At 42.0% G+C, this 21,916-nt stretch overlaps 1 protein-coding gene across 2 annotated transcripts in view; it reads right to left on the bottom strand.

Annotated features, from left to right (window-relative positions):
* Positions 1-21,916, bottom strand: part of Dock1 (dedicator of cytokinesis 1) — a 484,316-nt gene that overhangs the window by 278,523 nt on the left and 183,877 nt on the right. For both annotated transcript variants that reach the window (XM_051193215.1, XM_051193217.1), the window contains exons 26-27: positions 3,459-3,586; positions 1,596-1,691 (exon numbers count right to left, since the gene is read on the bottom strand). In XM_051193215.1, the coding sequence (XP_051049172.1) occupies positions 1,596-1,691; positions 3,459-3,586 (224 nt within the window). The remainder of the gene's footprint in view (positions 1-1,595; positions 1,692-3,458; positions 3,587-21,916) is intronic.

The following is a 21,916-nucleotide window of genomic DNA, read 5'->3' as shown; positions in this document are numbered from 1 at the left end:
AGCCTCTTTCCCAGTTTCCATGTGAGTATATGCCAGAGCCTGAATACAGGGAGTCGCAGGCACATTGCATTCTACCCCCAAGCCTGTTCATGGGTTTAGTCTCCACTGACTGGTAAAAAAGATAGTTCCAGTTCCTGAGAAAGTCAAAATAGGAACACATGAAGAGTGCCATGTTGGAAAAGCCAACTTAAGTGACAGACAATTCACATGAATGCCTGTTATTTCTTTATTCATACCTGTGACAGCACAAACTTAAACTACATGGGCTTATTCAAGGAAAATCTGAACATGGCCAGGAAGTCAGGGAGAAGACATACAAAGTAGCCCCTTTTGAGTTACCTACATACTTCACCCTCATAATACCCAGTGTTGTGAAGGCAGTAAATAAGGACACAGAGGTCTCAGTTATTGTTTCTATTGTTGTGAAAAGATACCATGACCATGGCAATTTTTACAAAGGAAAACATCTAACTGAGGCGACAACTTGTGTTTACAGGTTCAGACCATTATCATCACGGTGGGGAGCATGGCAGCTTGCAGGCAATTGTGGTGCTTGATACACCTTGATCAGAAGGCAACAGGAAGTGGTCTCAGTGTCACACTGAGGGAAGCTTGAGGAATTCAGACCTCAAAACCCACCCTGACAGTGACACACTTCCTCCAACAAGCCCACACCTACTTCAACAAGGCCATACCTCTTAATAGTGGCAAAGCCTTTGGGGACTATTTTCTTTCAAAACACCTCACAGGGCATGGGCTAGGATGGCTGTGAACCTCCAGCTCCCCCTCATTCCTTCATTCCCTGGATATATGGAAGGGATCAGGTTCCACATCTATGAAGACAAATGTGCCTTTCCTGATTTTAGGTAAAAAGGCTACAAAAGCTTTGTTTCTCCAGTTAAGGAAGTCATTTTGTCTCCCCTCCTCTTGAGAGGCCATGCAGCAACATAGCTAAATAGCTAAATAAGGATGTGCACTTGATATAATAAAACAGTAAACAGAACACATATAGGGACATCATTCCTAAACAAACAAATTTTACCATTTTGGGGAACAGGGATGACAAATTCTGCATACCAGTTGCATGACACTGACTTATAATGACCATTGAAATTTGATTAAAAAAAAAAAAAAAAACATTCTTGAAATAAATCATCTTCCACAAGTAATGATTCATTGTATACATCTAATAGATAATAAATTGCTAAGGTGGATTACCTGAATTGCTTTTAAGGTATTTCATAAATGTTATCAAAAGTACTTTCAACATAGGAAATCCAAAGAAAGAAACTACCAGGAGAGTGAAGACATACAAGAAATAATGCATCTTTGACAAAAAGTAATAATAAAGAAAGCCCGTTGCAAGCATTTCGTTCTCTGATGTCTTGGTTAATGTCCTCTTCCCCTTTGACAGATACTTCTAGAATTATGGAAAATCAGAATAGACTTTTTCTCAACTGCATGCTGCCTTTTAAGAAAGTAAGTTCATGTCCCACTGGCAGCTAGGAGAGGAGAGCTGGGACAGGTGTTTAGGGAAATAGCCTTCTTAGGAAGACATGGCCTCACAAAGAAAGCATGTGTCTCTAGGCACTTACGATGAGTTCCGAATCTCGACCCATGGAAATGACTGTCCGGTTCACTGTCCTAAGAAGTTTCTCCATGATGATCTGGACATGCCTCTGAGTTGGCCCCTGGAGGGAAGAGACACCAATAATAACCAAGAGCACACACAGACCATCAGGGTCCCACAAGCCCAAGCGCTTGTCTCCAAACGCAGCTGCTCTGTATAGAGTCAATCAATTATAACCCTTAACGAGATGAAAAACGGTCTTTGTCAAAGGCAAATGTCTTCCTGAAGAAAACTGGAGGCCTTTTTATTAATTATAGCCCATTAATGATAATTTGTTATATAATCATAGTAAATTAATTTAAGCAAACCTTAAAACTAAAAGCAACTCCATTTAAACAATATAATGTTTATGATCCCTGGTGAGACCACCAATTAGTCTTCCAGAGATGCTTGGCCATCTGTAAACGGAAGGCAGGCAGATAACAGCACTGACTGCTCTGCGTGTCACATCCCGATAACTTAACTGCTCACAGAATAGAATGTTTTAGTACCAGTGCAGCAAATTATCTAAAATTCACAGTGCCATGGGGTTTTCCATTAGGGAGAATTTATTCCCTGGTTTAACATGAAGCAGGATTATGGATTCTCTTCCATGTACATGGCTTGCGTAGGCAGATATCTGGTCTCTGCATAGTCATAAGAGCTTCCTTGAGGTTGCCCTACAAGCTCTGTGTTCTTGCTTTTCTCTGAGAAATGCAATGTGCCTCACACAGGATCACGGATGCTGGTCCTGAGAAAGACATCCAAGCTCTTGGAAGCCCCATGCCCCTAATGAGTTGAATCCATCAGTTGACGTATCTGACCCTGGGAGCACAAGCCATTGGGAATGGGATACTCAGCTGTCATTGTCACCTCCACCAGAATAAGAAATGCCTAGGGCATTAGTAAGGAAAAGCATGGACTGTGGGTGTTTCCACAGAGGATTATCTGAGAGGGTGAGACCCACTCTGACTATAGGATTTACTGCCAAAAGGAAGGAATGAACAGAAGTGTGTGTGTGCGTGTGTGTGTGTGTGTGTGTGTGTGTGTGTGTGTGTGTGTGTGGTGACAAGGTGTTCAGGTAATTCAGGAAAGACTTCAGAACAGACTGGATCTACTTAAAGTCCTGACTAGAACTGGGGACAGAGACAGGCAAGGGTGCCCTAGGACACCAGAGCCCACTCCCGGTCTTGCTCATGGGGCTCAGTCTCCATTTACTGTTAATGTACAGAGGTGTTTCTATCCAGATTCTAGACACAGCTGGAGAATCAGTGATACCACCTAAGTGTACACATGTCCACAAAAGTACATGATATGCTGGTGATGGGGTGGGATGGGATAGTCACATACCTGCCTAATCTAGATTCAGATTTGAAAAATAAAAGCCAGTGTGAGTAAAAACAGGATTTAGAAATGCAATCAGGAGCTTCAAAGCTCAGAAAGCCCTGGCAGCTTTAAGTGTGAAGAGCAGAGCAGAGCTGTTGGAAGCACAGGTGGCTTGGTTCATGTATCACTTAATAAATTCGAGAACTGTAAAAAAAAGGGTGTGGGTAACCAGCCTCCACAGCCTTTAGCTGACCTGCAGGATAAGAACTTTGGCCCTGGAAAACATCTTGCCAAGAAAACACAGGAAAACGAAAAATTAATTTCAATTCAGATGGGGTAAATACTGCAATGTAAAAATCATGACACACACATAAATAAAAATAAATCAAGGGTAAAACTCTACAGAGAGAAAGGCTGAAAATGAAGGCCACTGCTTTTTCAACAAGGCAGTTCTGTTCGCAGCATGTTTCCAAGGTTTGGGCAAAGTGGCTGAGATGTCTATAGTCTGATCCCCATGACTCACCACATCCTTCCGGTAGAGCACCTCCAGGATGTTGCTGAGCAGCTGGCAGCATGCCTCCAGGTCCTCCTGCCTCTCCAGGTGGTACTTGAGCTGGTCTGTCATCATGGGGAGCAGGATCTCTCTGCAGTCTGCATAGAACACAAAGTTGTCAATCAGTAGGAAGCAACAAGGAATCCCTCAGGTCTGCAAGAATCCTGTGTGTCCTCTCAAGTATCTGATTCACAAGGTGCAGAATGGAAACAGACAACCACAGAGGCTAATGACTTGACCACCAGGAAGCCATTTCCAATGCTGTCAGTCATTCATAGATGGGTATCTGCATGTATTTGCAGGTCTGTTGTGTAAACATACAAGTCAAAACATGCATATCATATATAAACACACATCCCCCACAGTTGAACATACTCTGCAGTTGCACATATGATGGCTTATCTACTAGTGCCTCTTACTTTCAATCCATTGATTTGCAACAATAAAAGGGGTGCTTCTTCCAACAACAACTATTCCAGTCATTCCCTAGAACAAGCAAATGGGATCCCCTTTCTTAAGTGAAAGAGCTGAACTTGGGGATGGGACAGTGGAGTACAGCCTTTCGTTCCCAGACAAGCTCCCTGAAGTAGACTAAAGAGGCAGGAATGAGAAGACAGGAATCAGCGACAGAGAAATAAGCCTGTATACAGAAACTTGGGAGTTGAGGACCAGGTCAAAGAAGGTTTGCATTTTCATTTGTGGTTTATTTAAGAACATAGCCAGAATATTCAAAACACAAGCAGAAGAGCAACATGGGCTCAGGTTGATGGCAAAATGCAATTCCTAATTGTCTCTTCCAGTTTGGAAAATGAGCTGAATCCTGGCAGCACCCACTTCCAAAATGACCTGCCTGTTCACAGCCCCTTCTGACACTAGCCGAGCCATCATCGCCTCCTTTAAGATGCAAAGCAGGCAAGCAGCAGAGCCCTGCAACAGGAAATAAATGTAGCTCGTTTTCAGGATTGTACATTTTAGGATTTACAACATTAATGATACATAAGAGCATGTTTTGCATTAATGTGCCCGAGTTTCAAATGGAAGGAAAAAAGAAACCACACATAGCTAGGGAAGGGCTGCTCTATACATTCAGAAATACACTCTGTTCTCAAACACACACAGTGAACTTTCCCAAGGTCAATAGTTTAATGAGAGGCTGGGGAGGTGGGCACAGGGCAGGAGGAATCAGAAATAACCTAGGCCCTTGTGCCCCATGGTCTCCCTGTGGAACACATACAGGTAGCTCAATCAGTGCATTCTCAAATTCCACCTAGATCTTCTCCTTTAGGGAGAGACTAGGAGGAATTCCATGTACTGGAAGGAGTATGGCCTGGTGCATGCAGCCTCGGCAACACACCTCTGGACTATCAGTGAGGGTTTCTCTAGAGAGCTGTAACTGAGGATGAAGACTCTCTCTGACTACGGGTATTCCATGGGTTGGTGTCCTGGAGTGAATAGGAAGGCAAACAATTAAAAAGCCAGATGAGCCAGGATCCCTGCCTTTTGCTGCCTGCTTCACTGAAATCTGAGGCGGTGAGGAGTGATAGCTAGAGCAGTTCTTGCCATGGTGCCTCCTTCCCCAAGTGGGACAAAATAAACCTTTACTCCCACGAGTTGATTTTTGCCAGCTATTTGGTTATGAGATAAAAACAAAATGGAAACCTAAGTAATCCAATGAGAATATGTGGATTTACTTGTTGACACCATATTGTAATAGTCATTCCCTGTGCAGATGCAATGCATAATACAATAAGCACTGCTAGACATCATACTAGGAGCAATGAAGAATTTCGCAGAAAGCATGGCACACAGAGGGCACAGCACACAGCAATGGTGCTGTCTGAGACAGCAAGTTGGCCCCTTTGTGTCTCGGTTTCTGGTGTCAGGAAGACTTCATCCTAATTCCCTATAGTCTTACCTATCCCTCTCAATGGCCCTGATGGGAGCACTAAAGTGTTCCACAGATAGGACTGTGCCCTTTGAGCTTTAGAGACATGGTCCAACATGCCATGGTATGCTGCCACTCAGGAGATGGCACAGATGTGAGAACTGCCCAAAGATAGACCTTCCAAAGGAAATAGTACAAGAACATGACCCCTGGATCATGCTATCAACAACAAAACAGCCCCAGATGCCTTTGCCATAGAACCTCTATGTTCACAAGCTATATCCATCCTCATTTATACTTTATCTGCTGCCTTTTGCCATATGTAACACCTAATGCAGAGCAACTCTTCAATCAATGTCCCAGAAGGATCCCTTGGAGAACAGTGCCCAAGCCCTACCCTTCATGCTGGGCCCACCCAGAGAGCACCAATTCAATGCCTCTAGTTGAGCCCTTCTTCACATGACCCCTTATGTGCCCAAGGCAACGTGGAGCAAGACCAGAGTTATGTCTGTCCATCTGGTTCCTATCATGTGACTGCCACCATTCTGGAGGCCAGGTGAATTTCCAAGGGATCTCAGATAGAAAAGGCAGAACTGCTGAGGGAGTGGTTTTCAACCTGTGTGTCACCACCCCTTTGGGAATCAAATGGCCTTTCACAGGGGTTATCTAAGACCACCAAAAAACAAGATATTTACATTACAATTCATAACAGTAGCAAAATTACACTTATGAAGTAGCACCAAAAATAATTTTATGGTTGGGGGTCACCACAACATGAGGAACTATATTAAAGGGTCACAGCATCAGGAAGGTTGAGAACCATTGTGCTAAAGCCTAATGGGTAGAAAGCCTTGTGAGCTGGCCAACACAGCTACAGGAAGGCTGTATCTCTTAAAAAGTTGTCAGAACTGGCCCTTTAGGCTCTGGAACCAAATGTCCTGCCTACGTCCCATCCTTTGGCCCCATTTAAGTGTTGCACTGGGAAAGCAGTAATGGACTTCACTGTTCTCAGGGCGAATAGCGAGTGCCAGTTCCATTTGTCAGTATTACCTCAGGGTGAAGGAAGCCAGTCTGCATGCCCACCCAGCTCAGGCAGGCAGACACGACACACCATGGTTGCCTCCCTCACAGGAGCACATACCACTGGCCTAGCTCCCATGTCTCATAAGCTTCATTATCTGTTATGTTGCCAGTCTTGGTGAGAAGCTACTCCACAGACAGTTTGTCACATGTTTAAAGATATTTACAAGCTGAATTTGGAGACTCACATTTGTAATTCAATGCTCAGAAGGCAAGGCAAGAGGATAGTCATGAGTTCAAGTCTGTCTGGGTTACTTAATGAGAGCCCGACTAGCCTGGGTTACATTGTGTCAAGAAAACAAAAATACAAAATAAAATAAATAAAAAATAGAACAATTCCCTTTGCTCGGCTCCTTGAGGAGATGAAAGAGGAAATGAAATGTCATTGGCTATTGGTTTCCTGACAGATGAGTGCCAAGCTGTGCAGGAAAAATGGGGTATACAGTAACCGTGAAGAAAGGAGATGGTGTCTGAGTGAGGACTGGACACAAAGCCCTGACCTGAGCTGCTAGGAAAGGTCCCCAGGGCCAGCACCACCATTACTAGAAAATTCCATCTGCATTCAGTTCCACATCTGAACACAGACAGACAAACAGATCCAGCAGACAGATGAGTAGATCTGCACGATTTCCCAGATGGCCAGAAGCCATTTGTCCAAACCAGCAATCTGAGGCAGGTATCCAAGAATACAGAGTGGCTTGTGGCATTGCCTGTAGTGAGATAGTTCTGTGGCACTGACCACGCCCATTGGGGGGGTGGAGCCACGGGCGGAGTGACCTGTGGAAGGAGGTCGGAGGGGGCCAGGAAAGGAGCTCTCTTTCTGGCATGACTCGGACAGGAGAGGATCGGGTTAAATTTCCTGGTGTTCATCTGTCTAGGTTGTAAGTTATTTCTCCCTGAATAAACATCTATTCGGCCTATTTGTTTATCCTGATCCTTATTTACCGCAATAATTGCCCATCACTACACCATCAATACCCCACTACACACGCTCAAAGGAAGAAACACATGTCCCCAGCATATTTTGGTGGGACCAGAGCCAGAGGCAAAGAGTTATGCTCTATACCTCCAGGTCCAAGTTCATGGACCACCTCAAACACTGACTCCTTAACTTTTTCCCCCCTCCAGTGGAAGGTGAACTCTGTGAGATCAGTTTCCTGTTCTATTTAATAGGAATAATCTCAGCATATAAACTAAGACTGGAGTGTGTGTGTGTGTGTGTGTTTGCAGGTTTCTCTCCCTTAGAGGGCAGTTGGTTAGTATGTACCTCCACACACATTCATTTCATCTGTGAACCACAGCAATTCGCACCTGCTAAGTGGTGAGGAAGGCCCTGCTGTCCACAGCAGCCCAGCCCCATCCTCCACAGACAGCTGAAGGACAAACATGCCTCAACAAGAGCACTTCCACCTTCCTGCGGATCTGGTTTTACTGGATGGCTTCCAAGCTAGTCTGGACAACAGCACACAGCTGAATGACAGGGCATGCTTATGGGTGCTGATTTCCTTTACTATGCAAGTATGTGCTGAGAGCTCGGAAACTAAAGTGTGTGTGATTAACAGCAGATCTAGTGTCCAGTACTACTCCCAGGCCTTAATGAACAGTAGCTGTTAAAATTATAATATGTATTTGTGTGTGTATGTGATTTGTATTGTTCCAGGTGAGGCTCTCTTAATGAATGTATGCCTTAGAATGGACCCATCCACACAGTAAGCTACTCTGCTTCCAGCTCCCAAAGCAGGCCATTGCAAAACTTTTTTTTTTTTTTTTTTTTTTTTTTTGAGAAAAGGTCTGTCCATATAACAAAGACTAGACTTAAACTCATAATCCTATTTCAGTTACTCAAATATTAGAGTTATAACTGCACACCATTCCAGATTCATAAAAACAAAAACAAAAAAAACTTCATGTTTAATGGGTCTTTTCCTACCATGTATTTCAATCTGCAGAAGTGAAATGTTCTTAAGAAATATTAAATCACAGTAAAGTCTACAAAGTGTATGTTAGATCATGGGTGGAGGTACATACCTGCAGGAGAGGGTTTTATAACCTCTGGAAGCTGAGGCAGAAACTCTCCCGCCACATAATGAACATTCCAATTGGGTATGTGGAATATCCTGTCACACAGACAGAATCTCATATCCAGAAAGCCAATAAAACAAAACAAATAGCCAGAATCCATTCCCCAGCACAATTTAAAATAAAAAAGAAGCTTATTTTAAAGGAAAAACACATTTTACATGTTTTAAATCAATCATTGACACGTAGTCTTTGGAAAACTATGGAATGTTAGAGCCCAGAAGACGGATATACTCTTATTCATGCCATGGGGTCTGAAAAAGGCTTCTGATCAGCTCATCCGTATATGTAAACAAGTAATAAAATCATAATGCACACATGCACGTATGCCATTAAAATAGTTGAGTTACTTTGGGAAGGGGAAGAGAATTGGCAAGAAAAGAAAGAGGATAAAGAGTGTAATAGGGCTGGTGGTGGTGGCGCACACCTTTAATCCCAGCACTTGGGAGGCAGAGGCAGGCGCATCTCTGTAAGTTCGAGACCACCCTGACCTACAAGAGCTAATTCCAGGAAAACCTCCAAATGCTCAGAGAAACCCTATCTCAAAAAACAAAAACAAAAACAAACAAAAAAAAAAAAAACAAAAAACAAAAAAAAAAAACAAAAAGAGTGTAATAGGAAAGTATCAGTCAAAGCACGTGACATACTTGAAAAACATATCACTGTGAAACTCATCACGTTTATTACAAGCTTAATTGTAATAAAGATTAGAAATAAAAACAAGGACTTCTTGTCTAGCATGCATGAAGCCATGTGCTCAATCACAGCACAGAAAATGAAACAACAACAACAGTAAAGAAGGGCTGAGATGCAGCCAGACTGATAGAATGTCTGCCTAACGTGCAGAAAGAAGGCCCTGAGTTCAATCCCCAACACCAAATAATATCAGACATGGTGGTTCATGTTTGTCATCCCAGCATTTGTGAGGCGGAGAATGGAATTCTTGGCTAGACTGGGCCTATGTGAGACTGTATCTCAAAAAAAGGTAGAGTAGGGCTGCTAGCTGTGAGGGAATGAGACTGGGGCCTTGCTGTTAACAGCATAACACTTGGAAGTAAATATCTTAGAAGTAAAGAGTATGAGAGTCACTCTACTCTGTGACTAAACTAAGTGGGGGGGGGGGAAGCTGAACTACACTCTTTGAATAGCATGCAAATTGTATATGAATAAAAAAACTTGTAATTTGGAGATTGCATGAAAATGACAATAAGAGCAATGGTGAGGTCCACCTGGTCTCTCTGTGGAGCTTGGGCACAGTACTTAAATGTTGCAGGCCTCCCATTTCCCTGTCTATGTAAGGACACTACAGTCAGACACCTCCACAGTTCATTCTGAGACCCAGGGATGCCATGCCTATGCTTAGGAGGTAGTGAGCAAGAGCAAAGAGCAGCTCTTACAGATGACCGAACTGGTGCAATGCAAAGTCTCCTCAATACAAGGTTCCTTAGTAGCAATGCTTTACACCTGCACAATCCAGTATGGCGGTCAGTGGACAGGAAGCTGAACTGGCACATCCAAAGAACAGGATTTATAATTGGATTTCATTTGCTTATTCTTTCATAATTGCATGTGTATGCTATAAGATATGACATATATACACTATCCCCATCCCTCTTTATTACCCAAGCAGCTCTCCTTTCTAACTTTCTTTCTTTTTGTGATATGAATGGTCCCTGTGGGTTCCTATGTTTGAATGTAAGATTCCCAGTTAGTGAAACTGTTTGTGGAGACTTAGAAAGTGTGGCCTTGTAGTAGGTGTGGCTCTGGGGGGGTGGACAGTGAGGAGTTAAAAGCCTATTCCATACCCCTGTCTCTTTCTTTGTCCGCTTGTGGATCAAGATGTAAGTTTTCAGCCCCTCCAGGCACGCCACCATGCTTCCTGCCATGACAATCATGGACTAACCCTCTGAAACTGTAAGTATCCCCGCAAATAAAAGCTTTATTTCATGAGAGTTTCCTTGGTCATGGTATCTCTTCACAGCCACAGAACAAAGAATGATAAAGACACTAAGTACAATTAGCACTGCCCATATGTGCATGGGTGTGGAACATCACTGGTTTACAGAAAAGCTGCCAGGGACAACACCCTCAAAGAATTGACTGACTTTCTTCAGCAGCTAACAATTTCCAACATGTCCTCAGTAAGTGGCAGGGCCTGCAGAGCTCTCTCCCACCTCTTGGAGAACTTTAGCTGGCCCTTAATGCAAGAATACCAACCTTCCAAGTAAGATGTACCCACTAGTACAATAGTAGCAACAGTATTATGGAGTAGCTAACTGCTTCCTGATTGGATATGAGGCCTGCTTAACAGGAGGGAATCTAATGCCTGGTATTGTTATTCTGGTCAAAAGTCCATGGCTGGGAGGTAACTGGCCCTAGAGCTGAACATTCTATTGCTATTTTGCTAAATGATCATCTTGTCAAACTGATTTCTAAATGTGTATGTTTACAACCACAGAACCGGATTTAATTATAATAAATGAGTTTGCAAGTTCAAATGTTTAAAAGGGGTGTTTCATCTAGTTACTGCAAACAACTGTTAAGAATAATAAATTGTATTATACACTGAAAACTAAAGATTCAGGGTCTCTGATAGAGTAAGAATTTAGCATTTAAATTGTGCTGTAAGTTACAACACAATGAACTGCTCAGACTCAGCATGGATAAAAGAATATAAAGCATGGCATTAGTGAGTTTTAGATAGAATTCACGCTGCAGTGACATTTTGGATAAAATACGTGACTGACTTGCAGTGCTTCAAAGTACATTTGCTGAGGCCTAGGGAACTTAAAATGACACCCAAGGCTCTTGTTCTGCTTCTTTCTACAGGAAGCACAGGTTACAGAGATGTGGAAGAGCGTAGCAATTCTCCACTTTAATGAATGAGTCAAGGTCACAGCTCTCTGTGACCACTCACCCCCCCTCACAGGACTTCTTGGTACCTGTCAGTACCCTCTGGAGGCATTGCTATAGGAAACATAGCTGTCTTATTTGTTTCTGCCATGTACAGAAACCAAGGAAGGCAGCTCAATCCAGAACACAGGCAAGGAGATGGCATTGCTATGGACCCTCGTTCCATACAAATTGTCATGAGAATGACACCACCCACCTGCCATATTCTCCCCCACACCATGTCCTGCAATGATCACAGACTCCAATAATTAACATCTGCTCATCTGCAGCTGTGAGGGCCAAAGTCAGGATGATTAATGCTCTGGTAATGGGCACAGAGTAGAAAATATTAATCTTTATAAAAGGTATTCAACAGGCATCATCGGCTTATAAATGTCCAAGCAGAATATCCGTCTATAACCCCATTACAGCTCTACATTAAAATAAGACACAAAAATGAGAATGAATTTGTCCATTTAAAGCATTCGTTTTTATGAACACTGAGTAATGTGCTTCTTAATTTTTAGTTCGGTCACATTAAACAAATGATCCATAAAGTGCATTTAATAACCTTGTGTGTGTTGTATGGAACCAAAAGCCAGAATAACACTTTTAATGAGAATTAAACAGTAAGAGCCATATTAATGGGAAATGCTTGCTATTCATCTTTTATAGACAATCATCTTGTTTTCCTACCATTTAGGAACCCTGTGCCCACATCCCAATATGCTCAAGTGATTTTCTCCATCTACATGAGACTTTAAGCAGCAGTAGCTCCAAGACTGTATCAGTGCTAGAAGGGGTCATAGAAGCCATCTACTGATCTCCAGACTGCACAGACTGGGGGACCAGGAACCTCATGACAGACATAGTCAGCAATTGTACTGCTAAGAAAAAGCTAAGCCAGCATTGGTCACCGTAGTCCCAAGTGAGAGAATTTGGTGGTAAAAGACTCATGCCTCTGCACACACATGTGGACATATATGAATGTCAAGTACTAAGCCATCCCCCCAAGAAAAAACTGGGCAGTGCCAGGAGAAGACACTACCAGCAAATCGCCCTTGCCACAACAGTGTTCTTTTTGGAATGCTAAGTTTGCTAATTTTCAGGAGTGAATCTATACATTTACCCAACCCAGCATTTCCACCCCTGACAGCTGGGCAGCACCTTGTAACGTATTCTGGTCAGAACAGTGTCACTTGCCTGTGTGCTAAAAGGATCAGAAATGTGGCAATCTGTGATTAAGCCTTGAGGTACCTAGTGTCATGGAATTTTAATTGAGAGGATGACAGAGCAAGTAAGAGGCTTTGGAAATTGCAAAAATGAGCAGAGAAGCATGGAGACTGCAAACAAGGGTGAGAAAAACTCAGCGAGGAATGGTGATTGCTGCCCAAACTGTCTGATGAACAAAATACTATCCCCAAAGCCTACAAGGTTGAAAGAGAGAACAGACTCTCCCAAGAAGTCCTTTAGACCCCCACATGCACACTGACACATGCATACACATGCACACTCAGAATAATAAATAAAGATAAAAATTGCATTTTAAAAACTTGTCAAATGTATGTCTCCTGTTTATGGGCAAGAGACCTTGCAGAGAAGTCATGTTTAATAAGAGCACTGGACATGGGAGCCTCTTGAACTGGTGAAGTACGACAGGAAAGTTGAAGTTCTAGTAGAATTGCCATAAGGCATGATGTATCCTCAGGTAAACAGAAAGAAAAGACAATGGAAAGGATATAAATGAGCCTTATGTTGATACATGAAAAAAACCACAGACTGAAAAAAAAAAAAGTGCAAGAAAGATAGTCTAATGTCTAAGTCAAGAGAAGCAAGTCAAGGAGGTGGCTTGCTGGTTTGACAAGGAATTCTATAATTGTGTTTGCCTTTGGGAAGAACCTCAACACAAGGAAGAGAAGAAAACGGCCACATGATACATGGTTTGGCAGCATGTGGGGTGGGGGTATGCTGCTAGCTGATCTAGTACATGGCCACAGACACAGCACTTGGTCAGAGTGGTTCTGACACATGCCACTCTTGGTGGCTCTAGGAAACAGAGGTGTTTGCTTAAAGCATGTAGGTGAGTGAAGGTAGGTCATAATACAGAAAGGTTTGTGCCCTGCTGTGGCAGGATAGAGCCATGATACAAAATCCTGGCAGGTGCCAACTTGGGCTTTCCACTGTACAGGACATCATTTTATACAGTAAGAGTTGAACTCTAAGGACCTAGAAAGAACCAAGAGCTGTAGGGCTGAAGAATTAGCTTTCCAGGTACCTGGTGAGAGCACGATTAGGTATGAGACAAATGGGAACAGCCATTTCTTAGACTGCCCTGCCTACATCAGCAGTAAACTGCAGAGGCAGGAGCCTGCTCAGAGGTGGGCTCAAAGTAGAGTCAACAGAGGCTAATATTTAGGTGAACAACACCATAAAAAAAACTGTTGTTTCTAGCAATCTACTTACAAACTACACCTCCCTACTGCCACCCCACAGAAAGAAAAGAGAAAAACCACTAAAACCCCAAGAACAAGAGAACTATATGATTTATTTAAGCTTAATTACAGATGTGTTCATTTATCCATTTATTTGTATTTTTTTCCTTGTTCCACATAGCGCTGAAGTAAATTCAGCTTTCAGAGACAATTACTCATGCAGTGGGTGTGAAACAGTTTAAGGAGTATGGATGAAGGATCTGAAACAGCCAGAGTCTTAATCAGCACCATGGTGGTGGACAGCTCCCTGCCTGGGCATTTGCTAACAGACAGGGTTTCTTAACTCTTGATGCCCTCATCTGTAAATTTGAGTTAATTAGTCTTTTCCATGTCTGCATTTTCACGTTGATGACTTTGAAGACTCTCCAAGGAATCAAACTGGCTAGCCAGAAGTCCTGAGTACTTGGTAGGTGATAAATAAATGATGGTGGACTTCAAATGTGTATAATTAAGAAACTCCTGTATTCAATAAGCTATTTCTAAAAGTGTGTACTGCTGTAACAAGTGGCCTCTGGAAAAACACATAATGAAAGATAGAAGAGAGGCCTACAGAATGAGGGATGAAAAAGGTACTGGATAACAGATCAAGACTGAACATTTCCTTGAGGCATTGATGGTGGGGAAACCATGGAAGACAGAGTGATGTTTATATATTCCAGCATTATTTAAAAGACTTAGTCTTCAGGGTTCGCAGCTGGCAACATTCATTAGAAGTCATCAGCACAGCTATCTAATTAAAGTGTTCCAGAATACCGTACGAATGGGACATTAAGTGACTGTGGCAAAATTAGCCCCAACCCCAATTCTTCCTCTGTATACAACATCTATCAAATTAACAAAACTATTTGGGAATAGCTCTGGGTTTAAGATCTGGCTTTTCATAGTAGAAAAACTCAAGAAATATTGTTTTGATTTGTTGAAGGATCAAAGCATTACAACAATATATTTTATTACCATTCTGCATTAAACAGCTTCTTCTGTATATGACCTGAAGAAATAGAAATTGATGAATAGGGCAATTTGTAAATATAGATGCTTTCTACTTAGGGTCTGGCTACTTCAAGGAAACTGTGACTTCAGTATTTCCTAATACCAAAGTCCTGATAGATATGTGGGCATCGCCCAAGGCCTTAGAAGGGCTGCTGTAACTAATGTCCCCACCATTAGCAAGGAGCTTTACTCCATTTGATCACTGGGAGAATTATTCACCTTGAAAAGAATGAAACACATCATTTAAACTCCTCCCTGAATTTTAAAGAGGCTTCCTATTATTCAAAACTGAAAATAAATGAGTTTCCATAGGGCAGGTGAGCCCTACTGGAAAAGCGGTCTACCCTTAGTTTGATTTCTGTGGCTGTGATAAAATACTTGGACAGTAAGCAACTTTGAAAGTAAAGGGTTTATTGACCTTATACTTCCAGGCCACAAACCATCATCAGTAATATCCAGACCATCAGCGATACCAGGGCAGGAACTCAAAGCAAGAACGTGATGACAGGATGGCTTGCTATTATTCCACCAGAGTTACTACTGACCAAGGAATTCATTCACAGTCAAGGGAATACAGCAGGAATCATAGAGGATGCTGCTTGCTAACTGGCTCTTACTCAGGCTTATCCCTCTACTCACACTTAGCTAGTTTTCTTACATAGCTCAAGACCAATTTGGTAAAGATGGTGCTGCTCACTGTAAACTGGACAGTCCTTAATGAATCAATAAACAAAATAATCCTCCATAAACACCGCCACGGTCTAGTCTGATGTATGCCATTCTGGACTCAAAGCTTTCCTCTCAATTGACTTTAGGCTGTGTCATGTTAATAATTATAGCCAGTTAGGACAGGGTACTAAAGAGAAAGAAGAACTATAAGATGGCCAGAGTTTGAGAGAATGGCTCCCTTCCTAATCATGCTTGCAGCAGGAGTCTAGCCAACAGGAAAGCAACAGTCATAGCCTACCAAGGAATAACAGGCCTATAAAAAGATCATCCACTGGGGTATTAAAATACTACCAAGACCAAGACTTGCTACACAGATTGCATCAAATGTCACTCATCCAATCTCACACTGCCCTCTAAAATCAACCAAACACATACCCAAGAAAGAAAACATAGCAAGCTGTAAAATGAAACATGTCAATCACCTAGGCCACTGTAAGTGTGAGAACATGAAAAGACTATGTCTGGGAAAACAAGGAAACCATTCCATGTTAATCAGAACAAGTTTCACCCATGGTCTAGGATGCAGAGGGGCAGGCCAGTATAGACAAGGAAAAAGCTCCAAAGTACCTTGCCCCACTCTCAAAAACTTCCTGTAAGAATAGGGAGTTCTCATGACCAGCTACATGGTGATGCTAGTCAGGTATACTCACTTATCCTAATTCCTATACCATCAATGTGAAAGAATTTGTGGGCCTAAATCCTATACACAGTGTTACGATGTTTAATTTAATTACACTAGAACTTTTCATTCCTATAATAGGATTTAAGCTTTAATTTTCCCAGCTTTCGTCAGATATGTGGGCAACAACATAATCACATGGGAACAAAGCCACAAATGCACAAATTATAAGACGTCGACCTTCCTTCTCTTTGTATCTTGCTTTGAGAGTCTGCTCACTCCACACCACAGATGATACCCAAGAGTCATCATTCTGCTCAGCACATAATCTGTTTAGCCAGCTTTCAAGTAGGCAAGTCACATCGGAGACCAGGCTCGGAAGCCATTACCACCCATTCATGAGCTCTCATGCACAGCATGCTAATGAGTCCCAGGCCCTTCACCTCAGCATAGGAGCAAAAACAGGACATCCAAGGCAGATGGATGGGGGTTGGACAGAGGAGGCCAGCATTGGGACTAGACATGCTCTATATCCTCAGTCAAGAACAATGTCATCCACTAAGAAATTGCTACCTATGCAAACATTGTAGTCTTGGATACATTCCAGAGTCTGACCATCAGTTCACTTTGTTGGTTAATGGGGGCATAAGTGTATGTTCAAGTCTTCTCCCCACTCATCTATATTCTGGCAATTTCCCCCCTTTTCTTCAATATTAAAGTATACTGAATCCAGAGACAGCTCCATCTTCCTATATGTGGCCTGGCACTGTGCTATCCTTAAACCAGAACAGAATACAACAAAGAAGGAGCAGAGGGTATTTGACACTGTCCCCAGAAGAGGCAGTTTCATAGATGCTGGGGCCCAGTACAACTTCCTGTGCCAAATGACGCATCTCCTCTTGTAGCCCAATAAACTGCTACAGAGTACATCTTTTCTTTCCCTGTCTGTAAATGGGAAAAGTGATGAGAGGAGGCAGAAATAGTCGATGTGCCACCTGCCTGAGCCCACAGGAACCTGATTCTAGTGAAATAAGAGTGCACGACTCACTGAAGTGAAACAGGATTCTTGCCATTATGTACTGTCTAGTTATCACCCACATGCATGCTGACCATAGTCTGCGCCAAGCTTCAACTCCTAGAAACACAGCCCCACTGACTATCTACATAAATATCTTCTTTGCCCACAACCCCCCCCCCCCAGACAATGGACAGTACTCAAATATTTCCCACAGGACAGCTTAGCTTAAGCCGGCAGCAAGTCCAAGTCCTGACAGGCAGGAGTTGCCATCTGTAACCCCTCAAAAGTGTAAATCTATAAATATGGCCCCCATCCTGAGAAACCAGCAACACATCTTCAGGACTGCCTGCACCTATGTTTTCCGAACAACCGTAATCAGTGCCTAAACTGAACAATTGGCTTGTTCTCGGCTAAGTTTGAGAACTGGAGACAAATTTCTTTTCATGGTATGAGGCAACATAGGCTGAATCTAGTCTCTGCCCTGGAGCTCTCAGTGACCTGAAGGGTTCCATCACTGTTGTGCCAGGAGCACACCAAACAGGGCATTCCACAACAGTGCAGCACATCCCACAGCCCACAACAACAGTGCAGCACATTCCACAGTCTGAGCAGGCAGCAAAGTTAATTTCTACAAAGTTCTAAGGATCAGGACCCAAGAAAGACAAGAAAGCATGAAAAACACAGCTACCATATCTCACCCAAAAATGGCTTGACTTTAAATATTAACACAAATGTGGCATGCACTACTTTATAAAAGTAATGGCATCTTGGTGCGAATAGAGCAACCCGGGGATTTCAGCTGTTCATCTTTCCCGACAAGGAAAGAAGACAGCAGTTGGCTGCTCAGGAGAAGGACAGAGCCCACAAATGGGAAAAATGGTGGCCTTCTATGCTATCCCAACACAGAAAAATTCTTATCACCCAAAGGGAAGTTTTCATATTGGTCAAAGCATTCTAAAAGGCTTGGAGGCAGCTACTCAGTGTTCAGGACGCATTCAGGAAACTAATTACAACACAGATCACAGATACTGATTGGCTGCGAGGCAAGAAGCTCCAGGCTGATTTTGCTTTGGCCTATGATCATTTGGATTTATATATTTCACACATACCACTATTAGGCAGGGTACAACTTGCTATGGGCATAAACATTCCAGGTAGGGCTGGAGAGGTGGCTCAGGCAGTAAAGAACTTTGCCTTACCAGCATGATGACCCAGGACCCACATAAAAAACTTGGCATGGCCACATATACCTATCAATCTAGAACTGGGAAGACAGAGAAAGCAAGTAATCTGGGGGTGTCAATAAACAATATAATGAAGTAAACAAGTTTCAAGTTCAGTGAGAGACTTACTGTCTCAAAAACCAAGATAGAGAGAGATGGACCAGGACATCTGATGTTGACCTCTGGTCTTTACATTCATATATAGTTTCATGTGTACACACAGAGAAAAAAAAAAAAGAGTCAAAACTATGACATTATACTTAAAATGAAGGATTACTTGAAGGGATAATATTAACTCATTATGAATTCAAGCCATTTATTTATATGCTGCATGGTTCAAAGAGGACTTGAGACAGTGTAAAAAAAAATAAGAATGGGAATAAATTGTGCAGCTCATTGGGAAGATATGTAACCATCCTAACAGCCACGCCGAGCTGAGCACCAGGCATTAGCAGGAGGGTCCCCTTCAAGCTTCCTAGTAGCTAGAAAGAAAACAAGTTCGGGGAGGGAGGAGGATTTTCCTTGAAATATATCCCCAGGCGGAGTTCTGATTTAATTTTTTTCACTGAAGGTTGTGTGTTTAGGTACTTAATCAGCTTGAGGCACATTTGCATGCACAAGTTTTGCAATAAAAATCTCAAAGACATGTAAATAAGGTCTTCCTCACACCAGCACTCAGGGAAGGTCGAAGACAGTTCACTGGTAATTTACAGAGTACCTGTCATTCATTGACCATAGATATTCACTGACAGTGGGGAAAACAGGAGCTGTGGGAAGCTGAGGGATTCCCCTGGATGAAAACTCAAAGCAAGCAAATGAAGCAGGGAGCATGTGGAAGAAGGGTACTTAGGAATGAGTGCTTGATGGCTGGGGCTGGGAAGATAGCTCAGCCAGCAAAAGAGATTGCTAGAAGAGCACAAGGACCCAGGTGAAATACCCCAAAACCCCCACAAAAACTTGTACCTAGTGGCAAGGTATTTTTATACCAGTATCATAAGACACAGCACATGAGGTTGACCTTTGATCTCCACAGTTGTGTTCACACTCACTCACACACACACACAGGTCTGATGATAATTATCACAAAAGACTCCAAAAGAGGCTACTGCAAACATACAAACATCTATGAGCAAATCTGGGTCACAGTAATTCATTCACCCTTGAATGGGTCTGGACAACAGCTTTGGGCAGAATTTAATTCAAGCCCCCAAAGATGGACCCAGAATTCCTGGGAATGGTTTGGAATAGGTTCCCGTGGCCCCTGCACTGTGGTTCAGCAGCAATTTCTCCTTAACTGTTTACTATCATTGAGTTCATGGTGACATCTTAGGGCATTTTTATGATGAAGTCTCTTCTGCTTCTAAAAACTTAATACGTTTTAGATACAGGTTCTTGCTAAGTAGCCCAAGCTGGTCTAGCGTATACAACAATTCTCTTTGCATCAGCTGCCTATGTACTATCTTTTTGCTTGATCTACATCTCTAATTTTAAAATTCCTGTGAGTACTCCTCAGATTTTTCTTAAACTGTAATTTCAGGATTCATGCCTGAAGGAATTTAAATTTTTCCATCTCTCTGTTTCCTCTACCAAATTTCCACACAGTTCTTTTATATGTGTACAAGTTAATTTATTTCAAATTTATATTTCTGTATATATATACACATACACATATATCTGAGAATAACCTTGAACTCATGACACTACTTCTACCTGCCAAGTGATAAGATGTATAGCAGTATGCCATCACATCTGGCAAAATAATTTTATTATTCAATGTTGCTTGGAACTTTGTTTAAATTTCAGTTAATCCCAACTAAAATGCAGGATCTTGACCTCTGAGACTGGGGGTGGGGGCCAGTGAGGGCGGAAGAAAGGGTTTCAGAGAAAAGATCCTTTATAATCTAAGTTATAATCTAAGTTACTCTAAGGGCAACCGCTCCAGAAAATGCTGTTGTAAGATCACCAAAAAGCTTCTGAGTTCGACCACATAACAGGCGTTCCTAACTAGTTCCATATTATCTTCATTAATATAATGCAGACTCAATTCAACAAACAAGTGTGTTTGTATTCTTTATTACTCTGTCTCACCAAATTGTTGGTAAGTTAAAAAATAAAGTTGTTTTCTGGACTGTAAGCAAACATACTTGCCTGTATTTCATGGCTGTGGGGGTGGGGTGGTCTATGTTGACCTCTTATAGTCATAAACATGCCAAGGGCAGTGCTTCAAGCCTGCTGTCCCAGCATGGAAGCTGAGTTCTAGACTAGCCTGGGATGCATATTAACACCCTCTCTCAGAAACCAAAAGGTACAACTGTAAGTGTGATTGATGTGGAATGCCCTATTGTATGTGATGAGATGTCATGTCCTTCTGAATGCTGTGGATATATTATTAAAGATGGGTTAATTTATAAGAGAGAGCTATCCAGTAATAAGCCTGAGCTATTGGTCAAACAATTACATTTCATATTAGCCTTTGAGTGATTATTTCATAAGAGGCTGCAGGAAATTGAGAGTAGGAGAGTAGGAGAGAAACAGGTCCATGGGAACAAGCAGGACAGAGAAAAACATTCAACTACATGCAATGAAAGAATAAATACACAGATGAGACTATAACAATGACCACAGCCTCCTGTGTGTGTGTGTATCAAGAACAGAAATGTCATGTTGAGTTTTTTCTTGGTGGGGGGGAGTTATGAGAAAGCTTATGACATTTTTTAAGTTTTCTTAAGTAAACCATGAATAATTTCTTGAAATAAATAAAAAAATAAGGGACATATTTCTAAATGCAAATTAAAACAAGCTTGTCTTCATATGTTCTATTTAAAAGGCTACATATGTGGGTGTAATTGTCAACCTGACATTGAACTCACCTGGGAAGGAACTGGTTTGGAAGGTCTGTCTAACTAGATCAGGCTGGCCCATGCGAAGATCTCTCAAATGTTGTCTTAATTACAGTAATTGATATGGGCAGGACCGAGGCTAAGGAGACTAGAGCTGAGGTCTCTCTATTTGCATTAACCACTCATTTCTTCTGTCTAGGGATGTGATGTGGCCAGTTGCTTTGAGCTTCCAATGTCCTTTCTTCCCTACCATGATGGACCAATAACTGGACCTCTGAGCTCAATAAACCTTCTCTCTTGAAGATGCTTTTGTCAGAGTATTTTACCATGGCAACAAAACAGAAACTAAGACAGTGGGTTCATTAACAAGTATGTTTTTAATACATTGGGGGTATATGAAAATCAATTGCTTTCTAACTTCTTGCTATATGTTACTAAGAGTGGAAAAATCTAGTTCACACATACAACTCTACAGAAAAGAATACAACAAATGACGTATATTTTAATTTCTAAATGTAAAAAATATTTTTCTGTTGAGAAAGGGACAAATTTTATATAAATATGAACAATTTAAGGAATAT

Source organism: Phodopus roborovskii, unplaced genomic scaffold (genome assembly GCF_943737965.1).
Source record: "Phodopus roborovskii unplaced genomic scaffold, PHOROB, whole genome shotgun sequence".
Lineage (NCBI taxonomy): Eukaryota > Metazoa > Chordata > Mammalia > Rodentia > Cricetidae > Phodopus > Phodopus roborovskii.
The sequence above is the reverse complement of the archived record's forward strand: the minus strand, read 5'-3'. Positions and strand labels throughout refer to the sequence as shown.